The sequence below is a fragment of the Protopterus annectens genome, chromosome 3.part1, assembly GCF_019279795.1.
Source record: "Protopterus annectens isolate FY-2018-M chromosome 3.part1, PAN1.0, whole genome shotgun sequence".
Classification (NCBI taxonomy): Eukaryota; Metazoa; Chordata; order Ceratodontiformes; family Protopteridae; genus Protopterus; species Protopterus annectens.
Window position 1 is genome coordinate 1,101,134,586 of NC_056732.1, and position 13,244 is coordinate 1,101,147,829.

The following is a 13,244-nucleotide window of genomic DNA, read 5'->3' on the forward strand; positions in this document are numbered from 1 at the left end:
CAATGGTGCACATATGGCACCCATTGACACTCCTTTAACATGCTTGTAGTACTCTCTGAAGTACATGAAACTATTGTCCAACACAAATTTCATAAAGTTCAACAGGATACTGTACTGAGTTGCAGACACATGGAAACTTCTAAGCAGGGCCTCTACAAAGCTGTCTAGACAGTCATGCAGTGGTATGCAACCAAATAAATCAACTACATCTATGCATAAGAAAAGCACGTTGTCATATTTGTCTGCAGTAAATCGTCTCAAAAAGTTCCATGAGTCCTTTAAAATATAAGATTGCTTCAGCAATGAACACTTTTAATTTGTGGTCACTACAGGCTGCAAAGGAGGGGGTCTTGGATTGCCTTGCTGACACTAGTGGTCTATAGGGTGGATCCAAAATGTCCTTGTGAACTTTGGGTATACTAAAGATAACCAGGACGACTGGATTTTCAGTGTTAAGGAATTCATATTCGGTCTTTTAAATGTTGCCATAGAATAACAATTCTTCCAAATACAAATCAATTTTCTGATTTATTTGAATTGCGTTGTTGGTAACTGTTACATATTTTAGATGTGTCAAGCAAAATAAACATTTTGTTAGCAAAAATCAGTAGTGTTCATCAACACCACCACCCCATCTTTACCTGGTTTCATTATATGTATTGAATTGTCACCCCTCAAGCTATTCAATAAATTCCATTTGTCGTGTTCCAAGTTGGAATTTTAATAACTGGCCTTGTGCCCTAAAACTACCACAGATTGTGGTTGGATGAACATTTTAATATTTTAAACTAATCCTAAATTAAAGGCTTTATGTGTGCAGTCCAGATGTTGTGGACAGTTTCTTTTTTCCTTTTTCAGTTGTGTTTTCAGTCCCATACCGTTTCTTGGTTACAAAGAAGGAATTCTGAGAACTTGAGAGAAAATCAAACTATAAAAGGTGAGGAGAAAACACTGACTGGGAAGAATCCTGCAGTTGTTCAACAAAAAGCAGTTTAAGAACTAGCTTAGGTAGACAAGATGGCTTCCAGCAGTTTAGAGGAAAAGTGAGGCAAATGTACTCAGACTATTAAAATAAATGAAATACTGATAGAAGTATATCAGCCTAAATAAGAAAAGGCTGCAAAAAACAGAATATGCTTTAAACAGCTATTCAAATGAGCTGCTAAAACTACAAAATTAGAGGCTGAAATGAAATGAAGAAAAAGCCGACTGCATATGAATCTTCTCAAGAACAGCCGTTTCAAAAAAAAATTGAAGAGTTAGAGCACAGAGCATGTAGAGAAAACATGAGATTATCTGCTGTACCAGAGAAACTGGAAGGAACAGACTATTAACTTTCTTATAGCATATACACTGGTATTTCACAGCAGGATTTGTTAATTGACAGGGCACATCAAGTGTATGCTCAAGCCTGGCCATAGGAAAGCAGCCAAGAGTTGTAATAGTCAAGATGCAATTATACCAGCAGAAAGAGTTGATCCTGACAAAACTGAGTCAGAAGGGAAAAGTATTAAGAATTGGAGACAGACTCTTTGTATAAGATGATTACTCACTGTATACCAGGGTAGAAGAGAAGCAAATATATTGCGAAAAATCAGGTAATGTCAAGAGGCATATGTTAGATTCAAGCTGCTGTATCCAGATGTCCTCAGGATATTTTTTTCCTGGAAGATTATACATTTTCAAGCAAAACAGGCTAAGGAAGAAATACAGAAGTTTATCCAATAAAAAGTGAGCCATCAAATAGAAGGGGACTCTGCTTTTCTGTCTTCCGACATTAGAGGAGGTAGATTGGAAAAGGTTTCACTGGCAAAGTCAATGCTCCAAAGGAAAATACTTGAGACTGAAAAAAGCACAGCAGCTGACTAGAAAAAATAGGGAGCACCTTGGGCTTAAACCAGAGTTTGGTGTTGGTGGGTGGAAATGAACAGGGAGAAAACCAGCAACACTGAAATAAGTGAATGAATGTGAGATTATAAAGCATCAATCACATTTGCAAAATACAGCTTTGCAAGAAAATGTGTCTTAGAAAGATCAGGCTTTTGCTGACTTTGTTAAACTTTGGGTGGAATGTAACACACATACACTATATTAGGTCTTTAATATTTAGAAGGACTCAAGTAAAACAAGCAACTAAGTAAAATGTTTTGTTTTTAATAGTATTTGTATAAAACGCCATGATATAAACTGCATGTCATATACTAAAGCAGATTTCTGTAATATTAGTCAGAGATATGCTAAATGTGGGACTGAGGGTGAGTCTTTTCAGTGGTTGTTGTATGTGGTAAAGATATTCAAATTAAACTACTTTTTTAGTTTGAAGAAATATTTGCATTAGAGTTTAAGAAGTGAAGAAAGCTAGGCAAAAGCAAGTTTAAGTTACTATGCTGTAATAGACCTGTTGGGTTGGGGCATGGGGTGTAAAGTGCATTGATATTATATGTAGAGTGAAGATGTTTTCTGTTATTTTTGTATAGGTGAATGTCTGGATTAATGCCCTTGGCTTAATGTAAAAAACATGTATTTTCTGTAAGCAAGTAGGCTTAAAAAGTAAAACAATGATGAATGTCATGAGAAGCATTAAGTTTTGTGCATATGTAATGCTAAAGATAAAAAAACAAGCTAATATGTGTTCAGCAGAATTTAAGATATCTGTAGCTGAAAGCAGTTGTACATTCTGTTCTGTTTCTATGCAAACACGATGCAAGTGCAAGCAATTAACCTTAAAAGGTATGAGCATTCTTTGCTCACAGAAACAGAATTTAAATGTACAAAGGCAAGCAGCTCAGTAAAAAGTAAGATTTGAAAGTATTGGAAGTGAATGAGAGATGGCAGCTTCCCTAGCAGCCTTAATATGTTAATGCATTTAACAAAACAGTGTATAATTTAGTTTTATTTAATAGCCAATGCAATTCTTCTTAAGGCTAAAAGTTGATGTTTTCTGAAAGCAAACAAACAACATTTTTCACATCTGGGAGTGGAATAGAGGTACGAAAAGAACAGACAGTAGTCAGTGTAAGTGGGAGCACAGGCTGTAGCATGCATATTAGCATGGGTAACCTTAATTTTAAGTTAGGTAATACCCATGGGTGCAGCTGTCAATTTGGTGTAATTCTCCTATCAGGAGGGTTAAAACTATGTACGTCTTCAAATGATGATGTCTATGTGTTAAGTTAAGAGTGGATGGGGTGTTCTAAAAATGTATTTAATTTTTTTAAACAAAAAGTCTTAAAATGTGACGGGTTCAAATGGATATGAGAAGAAATGAAACACACACTCAAAAAAGCTGTCTTGTACAATATGTGGGAACAATGAATGTAAATGTCCTTAACAAATATAATTAAATACTTTGAATCAATTGGTCTGTACTAAGAAATGCAGAGTGCAAACAGCAATGCTGCACGAGACACATATGGAAAGAAATGAACATGTGAATTTGATAAAGAAAGGATTTCAGTATAGCTATTCATCTGAATATCAGGGACAAAGGAAAAGTGGAGTAATTATACTAATTGTTACAGTACCTGCAACAGTGATGGAGGAAAAAAAAAGAATGCTAAATTTGTGGTTGTAACAGGCTACTGGCAAGGGATGAGGATTACACTGAAGTGTATTTATATTCCATCAAAAACTGCTTTTATAGGTTCATAGATAGGTACTAGGCTATCGGCCCAAGGGCCTAAGTAAGCCTAGCCAACAAGGTTCCCTGGCTTACGCCACCCAAGAAAGTTCATTTCCTGTGCCCAGGTCGAGCAGAGCCACAGAAGTGATCCCCGGGGTGTATTTCCTATTTCCCATCCACTCATCAAGATTTTTCTTGAAGAGCGCTAATGAGGAACTTTGCTTGACATAGATGGGTAGCTTGTTCCAGAGTATAGGAAGTCTCTGGGATAGGAATCTATCCCTCCAGCATGTCCTGTTTATTGTGGTGACAAGGTTTAGGTCCCTAGAGTGTGTAGCTCGGATGGATTGTGATTTCTTTAGGTGTAGCATGCCCATCAGCTCTGGGTTTAACATAGCTTTGTATGTTAGGCCCGAGATCTCCTCGGAGTAGGCAATATGCTACAGAGTAAAGCTGGAGTATTTTTGTGAGACAGTTAGTGTAGGGCATCTGTTTGAGGTCAGTAATCCTCCTTGTAAGGTACTTCTGTGGGCTTCACAGCTGCTGCAAATGTCTTGTGAGGTACTCAATAACGGGTCTAATGAGTGCCGAGTAGAGGGGAACAATGACCTACTTTTTCCTGGATAAGAAGCCTTTTGTGATGAGGTATGCCACACAGAAGGATTTCCCGATTACTGTGGTGATGTGATTATCAAAGGAGAGACTACTGTCCACCTGGGTCCCAAGGATTCTTATCACACATTCAGCGTTACGTAGACTGCCGTTTATGTGGCAGTTCATGGGTATAGAGTTTTTACCAAAGGGGATTACAATGCACATTTTGGCAATGAGCTTGGAGGCCATGCCTCTGACACCAAGCATCTGTCTCAGTGATGCCCTTCTGTAGTATGTCCACATCATTTGGGGACTCTACTATGGCTCCTAGTTTGCAGCCATCTGTGAACTTCATTAGCCAGAGGCCTTCTGTGTTAGCCTGTACATCAGAGAAGTAGATATCAAATAGGAGAGGTCCCAGGACTGAACCCTATGGTACTCCACTTGTCACAGGTTTGAAGTCAGATTTGGAGTCTGCAACTTTTACAGTGTGGGTTCTGTCAGTGAGCCAGTTAGCAACCCAGCTTGTGACGTAGGGATTTATATCTAGTTTAGTGAGTCTAGCTATAATTCCAGAATGGGGGATGGTGTTGGAAGCCTTGGCGAGGTCAAGATAGGCTGCGTGTGAACCACCTTACCCTTGTCTATGGCTTTGATGACTGCCTCAAAGAAGTCGATCAAGTTCAGAAGGCACGATCTGCTTTTCACAAACCCAAACTGGGTAGGGTCCAGAGTTTGGAGGTTACCAATGTCTTTGTTTATGAGTTCCATGGCCTTGCAGACCATGCTCATCAGGTTAACAGGGCGAAAGTTCCCAGGATTCCCTTTGTGGAGTGGGATAACTGTTGCTGTGTCCCATTCAATGGGCACAAAGCCTGACGTGAGACTATGATTGAACATGGTGCTTAGGTGGCGAGCCAGTTCGTTCTAATGTTCATGTAAAACGCAGCCTGGGAAGTTGTCCTGTCCCATGGATGCTGTGTTTTTGGTTTTAGAAAGTGCAGCTTTTACCTGCATAGATGTGATTAAAGGGACTTCTGTATTCTCCCTGTATAGATATGGGCCCTTTAGGAGGTGAGAGGGAAGTAAAGTTAGCACTGAACCTATCTGCCAGGATGTTGGCAATATCAGTTGGTTCTGCAATTTTTTGTGCCATTGTGCTGCAACTCAGAGCAGATCTGGGTGTTGTCATGGAGATTCTTGGCATAGCTATAGAATGCTTTGTGGTTCCCTTAGAATCCGTGGTGATTTTGTTTTCGTAGCTAACTTTGGAGGGTCTTATAAGGGATCTCAGCTTCTTACTGAGGCTGACCAGGGAGCTCCTCCCACTCATGGGATTTTACTCTCTTTTGCAACCGTTTCTTCATTCTGTTGTAGAGTTCATGGCAGGGGACCACCATATTAGCTTCCTTTTTTTGGAGGATACCATCTTGTTTCTGTTTGGGATAGCACAATCCATGCACTCGTGTAAGTGCTTATAGAGTGCATTTGTGTAAGATTCAGCAGTCGTAACTGTATTGTACATCTGCATGGGTGTCATGAAGTTCACCACTTCTGTCTTAAGAAGCATGAAGTTGACTTTGGAGAAATTTTTTATCATGATTTCCTTAATGGTGGGTGGGGGCGGGATGCAGATATCTAGGGTGATTAGCTTACAGTTGGATCTGACCAACGAGGAGTTGACTTCAAGTGTGGAACACCAGTCACTCATGTTGGGAATGACTAGGTCTAGGATACTGTTGCCCCCTGTGGGCCTGTGGATAAGTTGATACATTGGAATTTATGAATTCCAGAAAGCGTTGAGTGAAGGAGTTGGCACATGAGTAGTTTTCCAAGTTAATGATGGGAAGTTGAAATCGCCCATTATTAGGGTGTTTGGTTGAACCCTAATATTTTGTAGTATATCATGAAAAGAGGAGTGGGAATCCTGGTGCATGGTGGGGGATCAATAGCAAGCTACAATTTGGATTGCAGGTTTGCCCACAGTTAGTTGCACTTGGATAACCTCGGATACATTATGCTATGCAACTAGCCTGGAGGTGTGGATATCCTTAATGAATACGGACACACCTCCGCCTTTGATGTTCTGGTCCAGGTTAGATGGCCAAAAAGTGTGGTATGAGTTATAGTCTGGTAATGCAGGGGTGCCCTCTAGAGCCTTGAACCAGGTCTCAGTCACTGCACAGATATCGATGTTCTCAATTTTAAGGAGTGCCTCGAATTAGTGCATTTTGAGATTTAGACTTATAGCACAGAGTAGCATTACCCTCAGTTTTTGCTTGCCTGTTCCTGTTATAGTGGTGAATTTGTCATTTGAACCTTCCCTAAAAAAGGCACTATGGGGTAGCAAGACCCTTAGCCAGTATCCAGAATCCCAGGGGTGACAGGTGCAGGCCATCTCTGGCAAAGCATCGTGGTCTGTCGACCATATCATCCCAGGCAGATAGATACTGGATCCCCTTAGAATGACACAAGAAGCTTAGCCAATTGTTGAAGTCAATCATTTTGTCCTTGTACTGCGGTATAATTCTGGCTGATGGCAGGATGCTACTCAGGGCTAAGGTCATACCTGCCTGAGCTGCAAGATCAGACAGCTCTTCCATGTCTCTTTTTCATGTAGTCTAGGGAGGTATATCTCAGGTTGTTTACACCAACATGGACAATGACAGAGTCATATACTTGCTGTGGAGTGACCGGAGTGTGTGGGTTATATGGCGGATCCTGGCACCCGGCAGGCAGCTGACAGTAACCTTCTCCTTGTTTAGCCTGGTGAGTGGGACATTAGTGTGCCTGACTATAGAGTCACCTATGACTAGTGTGTTGGGTATGTTTTGCCTTATGGGCTGTGGTTTATTGGCACACTGAGTCTGTGGGCTATGTGTCATTTGGGTTGTGTTGAGGAATGGAGGTTGCTTGCATTTCTGCTTTGGAGGTCTCTGTTGCTTGAGCAGATTATTATTGAGAGCCTCTGCGAATGTTTTTATGTTTCTATGTGTGGATTTTGGTGGTGTAGGTTTAGTGGGACTATGTGATGAGTGTGGTGTGGTGCAAGTGTTTGCCTTCTCTTCTTGACTGTCAAGTTCAGTCTTGGTTGGAGAAAGCTTTACCTCCAGTTTGGCTAGATAAGTGCATCTCTCACAGGTTGTGGTGTTGGGTGGTAGGAGAAAAAGGTTGTCTGTGTACCTGAGGCAATTGCTACATTGCCCCAAGATGCCCAGATTCATCAGATAGACAGGAGAGAACACTGAGAGCTGACCTTTGGACATGCCTGAATAAAAAAACTACTTTCCTCTAGACAAGTGAGGAACGTGAGTATAAGACCTGTTTTTCTCTAAGCAAGTGAGGAAAGTAAGTACAAAAACTGTTTTCCTCTAGGTAAAGAGGAAGGTTAAGTGCCGTATTATGGAGAATAAGAAATTTTTTGGGAGAAATAATCACCTTTCAGCGGGGAATATTACTTCTAGATGGGGACTGGAATTTGATTTACAAAAAGTGAAAAAGAAGAGAAAACAGAACAAATGTAGATACTTTTCTGAAGAACTTTTGAAAATATATGGTATGGAAGATGTGAATTCGGTAGTAGGAACTCTGAATTTACATATTATTCCCTTCAGTACTGTAACGGGGCTAGACTACAAAGAAATTATATTTCACAGGAACATGTGCATTTTACTGAAAGCTTTGACACAGCCAATAAATATTTCTGATCATATTTAATAAAAACTAAGATAAAAATGCAGGGTAACGAAATCAAAATGAGACATTGGCGCTTTTCCACTTACCTGTTAAAAAGCAAGGGATTTAAGGAGTGGATAATGGAAATCTGAGAGTAATTAGAGAATATAGAACTTTCTTCAGAAGTTATAGCTAGTGAGTGGGATAAAATGACAATGGAGTTTAAAAACAGAGTAGAAACAAAACGAAGAGAGATATGGTTAAGAAGTGATAGAAATTATTTAGAAGGGCTGACAAAGGTTAGAAAGGGAAATCGCATACAAGATGAAGTGCAACTGCAGTGCTAAAGAGAAAATAAGGCAGTATCTGTATAATATGTAGGAGTTTAGCAAGACTGCTGTTAAAGCAACTGTTTTTTTTTTTTATAACTTCAGTACTAAACTTTTAGCATAATGACTTAGGCAACAAAGAAAATAAGGACATCGTAAAACTTATTTTCTGAAAAAATGTATAAATTAGAGAAATGTGGAAATCACGAAAGGGCACAAATGGAATTATTTGGTAATGACTTAAATATGCCAAGGTTAGTGGCAGATGAGGCTCAACAATTAACAGTTAAGACAGGAGATGAGATAAAAATGGTGATGCATAATCAATCTGTGGGTAAGTCTTTAGAAGCAGATGGTATTCTTGTGGAGGTTTATCAGTATTTTAAAAGAATGGGAAATGACAGTATCTTGGAAGAAAGCTGCACTGGCTATACCTAAAAACAATAAAGACACATCAGACCCAGCTTCATAACAGCCCCATTTCAATTCTAAACCATGATTACTAAGTGTTTATATATGCACTGTCTAAAAGAATTGCAAATGTGCTGCCAGGATTGATATACATGAATTAATACGGTTTTGTGTATTGGAGGCAAACATTTGACAATATTAACATAACCATGATCCAGGGAGAAGCAGAATGTAAGAAAACAACTGGTGTTGGTGGGTCTTGATGCAGAAAAAGTGTTCAGAGTAAGGCAATGGAAGCATTTGCATTCTCTGACACAATAATAAGGTTAATTATGATGACATACAAGAGATTGCAGGCAAGAATTAAAGTGGGAGGGTTCTTTGATAAGTTGCGTCTGAAAAGAAGAGCAAAGCAGGGGTGGCATCTTCCCCCTTTATTTGCTTTATATTTATGGCCATCAGAAAAGAAAATAAGGGACACACAAATTCAAGTATATAATCTGTAAGGTAATCAGGAAAAAATGGCTTTATTTGCAGGCAATATGATTTTGTACCTAATAAATCCAGAAAAAAGATACTGCAGTGTTGTGGAACATTTTGAAAGTTTAAAGTATTTTCAGATATAAATGAAGATAAAAGAAAGGCTACAGCCATAAATTATGTACCCACACAATAATTGGTTCAGCAATACACATATTTATGGGAACAAGATAAAATTAAGTATTTAGGATTATGGATTAAAAAGGCTTCTGTTAAGACAGCTAAGAATGAAGAAGGTTGGGTGTCGGGCTGGCAACTCGGCTCCATGAAAATCTACTGCCAATCATTAGCGGACAGGAGTTTCACTGTGGCGACCCCTAACTGGGAAAAGCCGAAAAGATAAACAAAACAAAAACTGAGAAATTGGAATGGATATGGATAGCAATATGTAAACAGTGAAACTGCTTTTAGGCCCTTTAATTTTACATACAGGTCAGCTATATTTTTATCAACCAGAGGAGAAGTTGCGGACTGTAATTTAAGAGATGAATGAATGTGTCTGGAAGGGGAAGAGGGCAAGTTGATCCTTACAACAGAACAAGGTGGTTAGGAATACCAGATTTGAAGGGATATTTCACACCACAACACAATTAAGGCTCAAAGATATCACAAACAGAAAATTATAATGAAGAGTAGAAAGGGATGATGATGAAACTTGGGGGGGGGGTACAAGAAATGAGGAAAGATTGGGATTTTGAATGCAGATCCTTAAGGATAATAACAGCCATACAGAATTCATAAAGCAGCAAAATGTATTTTTAGAACTAAGCCAACATGGGAATGCAGAAAGGAGATTGTGCCTATACGGATGTCTGCAAGTAGGGATACAGAGAATAGGCAACTGGGGGTTGAAACTGTCTGTCTGTCTGTCTCGCTCTCTCTCTCTCTGTCTCGCTCGCTCTCTCTCTGTCTCGCTCGCTCTCTCTCTGTCTCGCTCGCTCTCTCTCTGTCTCGCTCTCTCTCTGTCTCGCTCTCTCTCTGTCTCGCTCTCTCTCTGTCTCGCTCACTCTCTCCCTCTCTATGGAGAAAACTGGCAAAGGAACCAAGGTATGAGAAGCAAATAACTAGACAGGGAAAGGTAAGAGAATGGGATGAGGCCAATATTTGGACTGCGGGCTAGAGACTGCCTTCCCTACCAGGGATTGAAATAATATAGGCAAAAAAGAAAGGGCCAGGGGAATCCTAAGTGGAAAACGTGCTCTGATAAGAATTTTTAGTTGTATCTAGAACAGAAACTGCTGTAAAAAAAGGGATATAAAATATTAAGGCATACAAAGTATTGCACAATAACTATAGGAATCAAAAGAGGTGAAAAAGACTGGGAAGAAAGTTTGGATAAGCAATTTACAAGGGAATAATGGGAAGACATATGGATGGCTTCCATCTAACAAAGTCTAGAACATTTACAATTGATATTTTGAAGTGTTTGCTTAGAAATTTTTATACCTGAAGCAGACTCCAAATAATTTTTCCTTAGGTAGATGGTAAATGTTTGAGGTATGATGAGTAAGAAAGAGATATCAGAGAACATATGTTTTGGGATTGTAATGAGTTGGTGGAGTTTAAAAACATCTCTACAGAGTACTCTGTTAGAAATATTGGGTGAGCAAATGGGTGTAACTAAGGAAATGATTCTTTTGAGGTGGAACACAGGATCTGAATTGCCTACAGACACAGTAAGGCCTGGTTACGATACTTCTCAATGCCTACATCACCACTTTCCTTTCCCCCTCCCCCCTCCATTCCCACAACTTCAGCCATCTTTATTCATTATATCCCACATGCATCCTGCTGCTCTAATGTTATAATGACTTTTTTCCTATAGCAACTGTGATATTCTGTTTGTACGTCTCAGTCAGTAGATCATTGTTTTTAAGTTCCTATAACAATTATGGTAAATTGATTGCATTACTTATTCACCTTACACATTACTTATGTCTGGATTGTTATAATATTGTCTTTAATGGAGCTTTTCTCCATGGGCCTCTGCTGAAAATGGGTACCTTTACTCAATCTATTTATTTTTAACATTTATTTACTGGGAAAGTCTGACTTGGAACAAAGCCAATTTTCAGCGGAGGTCCAGGAAGAAACACTCCATATACAACGTGGGACGAAACTGGAGCCCCCAGTGGAAACCCACACAAATGCAGGGAGAACATACAGACTCCGCACAGAAGGCACTCCAGCTGAGAATCAAACTGGAGAACCTCTTACTGCGAGGGAAGAATGCTACTGCTGCACCACTGTGCCATCAGTCTTGGTTAATGAATGTCAATAATAATTAAATAAAATAAATTTAACTAGTAACCACAAAGCAGATCAAGACCATTACTGTAACTTGTACACAAACAATGAAGATTAGTCTACCATCTATTAGGTTTACTTATTTACAGCTGGAAGCCAGTGGTCAAGAGCAGGCACACAGGTCGTGCTGACCTAAATGCTTAGCAACATTCGTAGCTATTCCACTAGTCATTCCATTTCTAACTTGGGCAAAGCTGGCCAACTTTTTAATTTTTTTTTTTTTTTTAATTTTTCAAACTTGATGAGATCAACTAAAATAGATTATCCCTTTTCATGTGTGACGTGGGGGCTACTGCTGCTAAAGTTGGTATATAACTGAAGATATGGGGAAATTGGGCACATCTAAAGGATATAGCTCATTAACAGCTCACATTCTTGACCTTTTGTTCAAGGTATACTTTTAAAACGGTTTACCTTTATATCGGCGATCACACATGATCAACGATCCACTTTATCGAACCATTTAAGTGAAAGCAAAGAGCAAACATTTTTAAATGTCGAAATAATGTCGAATTTCGACATTTCCGGCCGCACCACACCTTCACACCAGTGCTACCATGGGTCAAAAAGGGTCTAAGTATTGCCGTTCAGTTATGTGGAATTCAACATTAGAGACGTTCCCACTTCAGTATTCACGGAAGCCGTTTCGACCATATTGGGATCACCAATATTAAGGTAAACCTTTTAAAACATCTTCCACCAACATCAAAGGACTAGTGATACAAGGCAGAAGTACTATTTAAGTGCCTGATAGTAAGCAGGATAGGGAACAAAACATTTAAGTGCTCATCAACATTCCTGAGCCTTTGTCTATCCATTCACAAGCTTAGATTACTGAGTGGCATAAGTATGAGAAAAATAAGAAGCAATTCATTTGTCAAATATCTTAAAAGAAAAAAATATATACATAGAAATGTTACTCACCTGACAATAGGCAGTTTATTGAATGGAACTGGAGGCAGTTTCAAACCATCAGGAAGAGTGAGGACTTCCATTGTACCAGGACATTTTGATGTGTAGTTTTCCAGGCTCTGGGTTACATCTTTTTTTTCTGAGAGCACAACACAGAAAAAAAATTAACTTGCTTTGGAATGCTGGTTTTCACTATCACTCTCCTTTTTTATTCAAATAAAATGTTATTAAAAAGCATTCAACATCAGATCAAAGAAAGGAAAAAGGTTTCAAGTGAAATACTGCATTTGAATCAGACACCAGCTTAACCAAGCAATCTTAAGAATGCACAAAAAAGACAGTATGACCACAGTAAAAAATATATCTCCTCGTGTGTAATAAGTAAAATGTAGAAGAATTCCTGTTCAATATCCTGAATATGAGTCCCCATCTGAAGCATAAATGCTTATCTTTACATCATTTACCATCCACAACCAAGAAATGTTTTCCGTAAGGTGACATGGGGGCAATTTATAGTACATACATAATGGAACTCCAAAGCATATATAGCCATGGAACTCCAATCTAAACCTCAAATGGTATCCACTTTTTCTTCTTTTTTAGAAAACCAGGGAAGACGTATGTTAGTATGTCACAGTCAAATGCTCAACTAGAGGGCGAACTCCTCATAAATCAACTGCATCATCACACCTATTAAGGCCAAAATCAGTGGGGAAGGGTCACTTCACTTCCATTTTCTTGTTACTGTCTTTTTAACCAATATTACCAACCAACCTCCTCAACTCAGAAAACCTCAAAGCTATTGAAGAGAATTTCTAAATACAAGGTGAATAAAAGTGGAAAATGGGGACAAT

General features: G+C 39.0%; 1 protein-coding gene across 1 annotated transcript in view; it reads right to left on the bottom strand.

Moving 5' to 3' along the window:
* The window catches only part of LOC122797753 (trafficking protein particle complex subunit 9-like), a 3,992,710-nt gene that overhangs the window by 3,359,822 nt on the left and 619,644 nt on the right, over positions 1–13,244 (bottom strand). Inside the window, exon 10 of the mRNA XM_044066278.1 lies at positions 12,403–12,529. Within this exon, the coding sequence (XP_043922213.1) occupies positions 12,403–12,529 (127 nt within the window). The remainder of the gene's footprint in view (positions 1–12,402; positions 12,530–13,244) is intronic.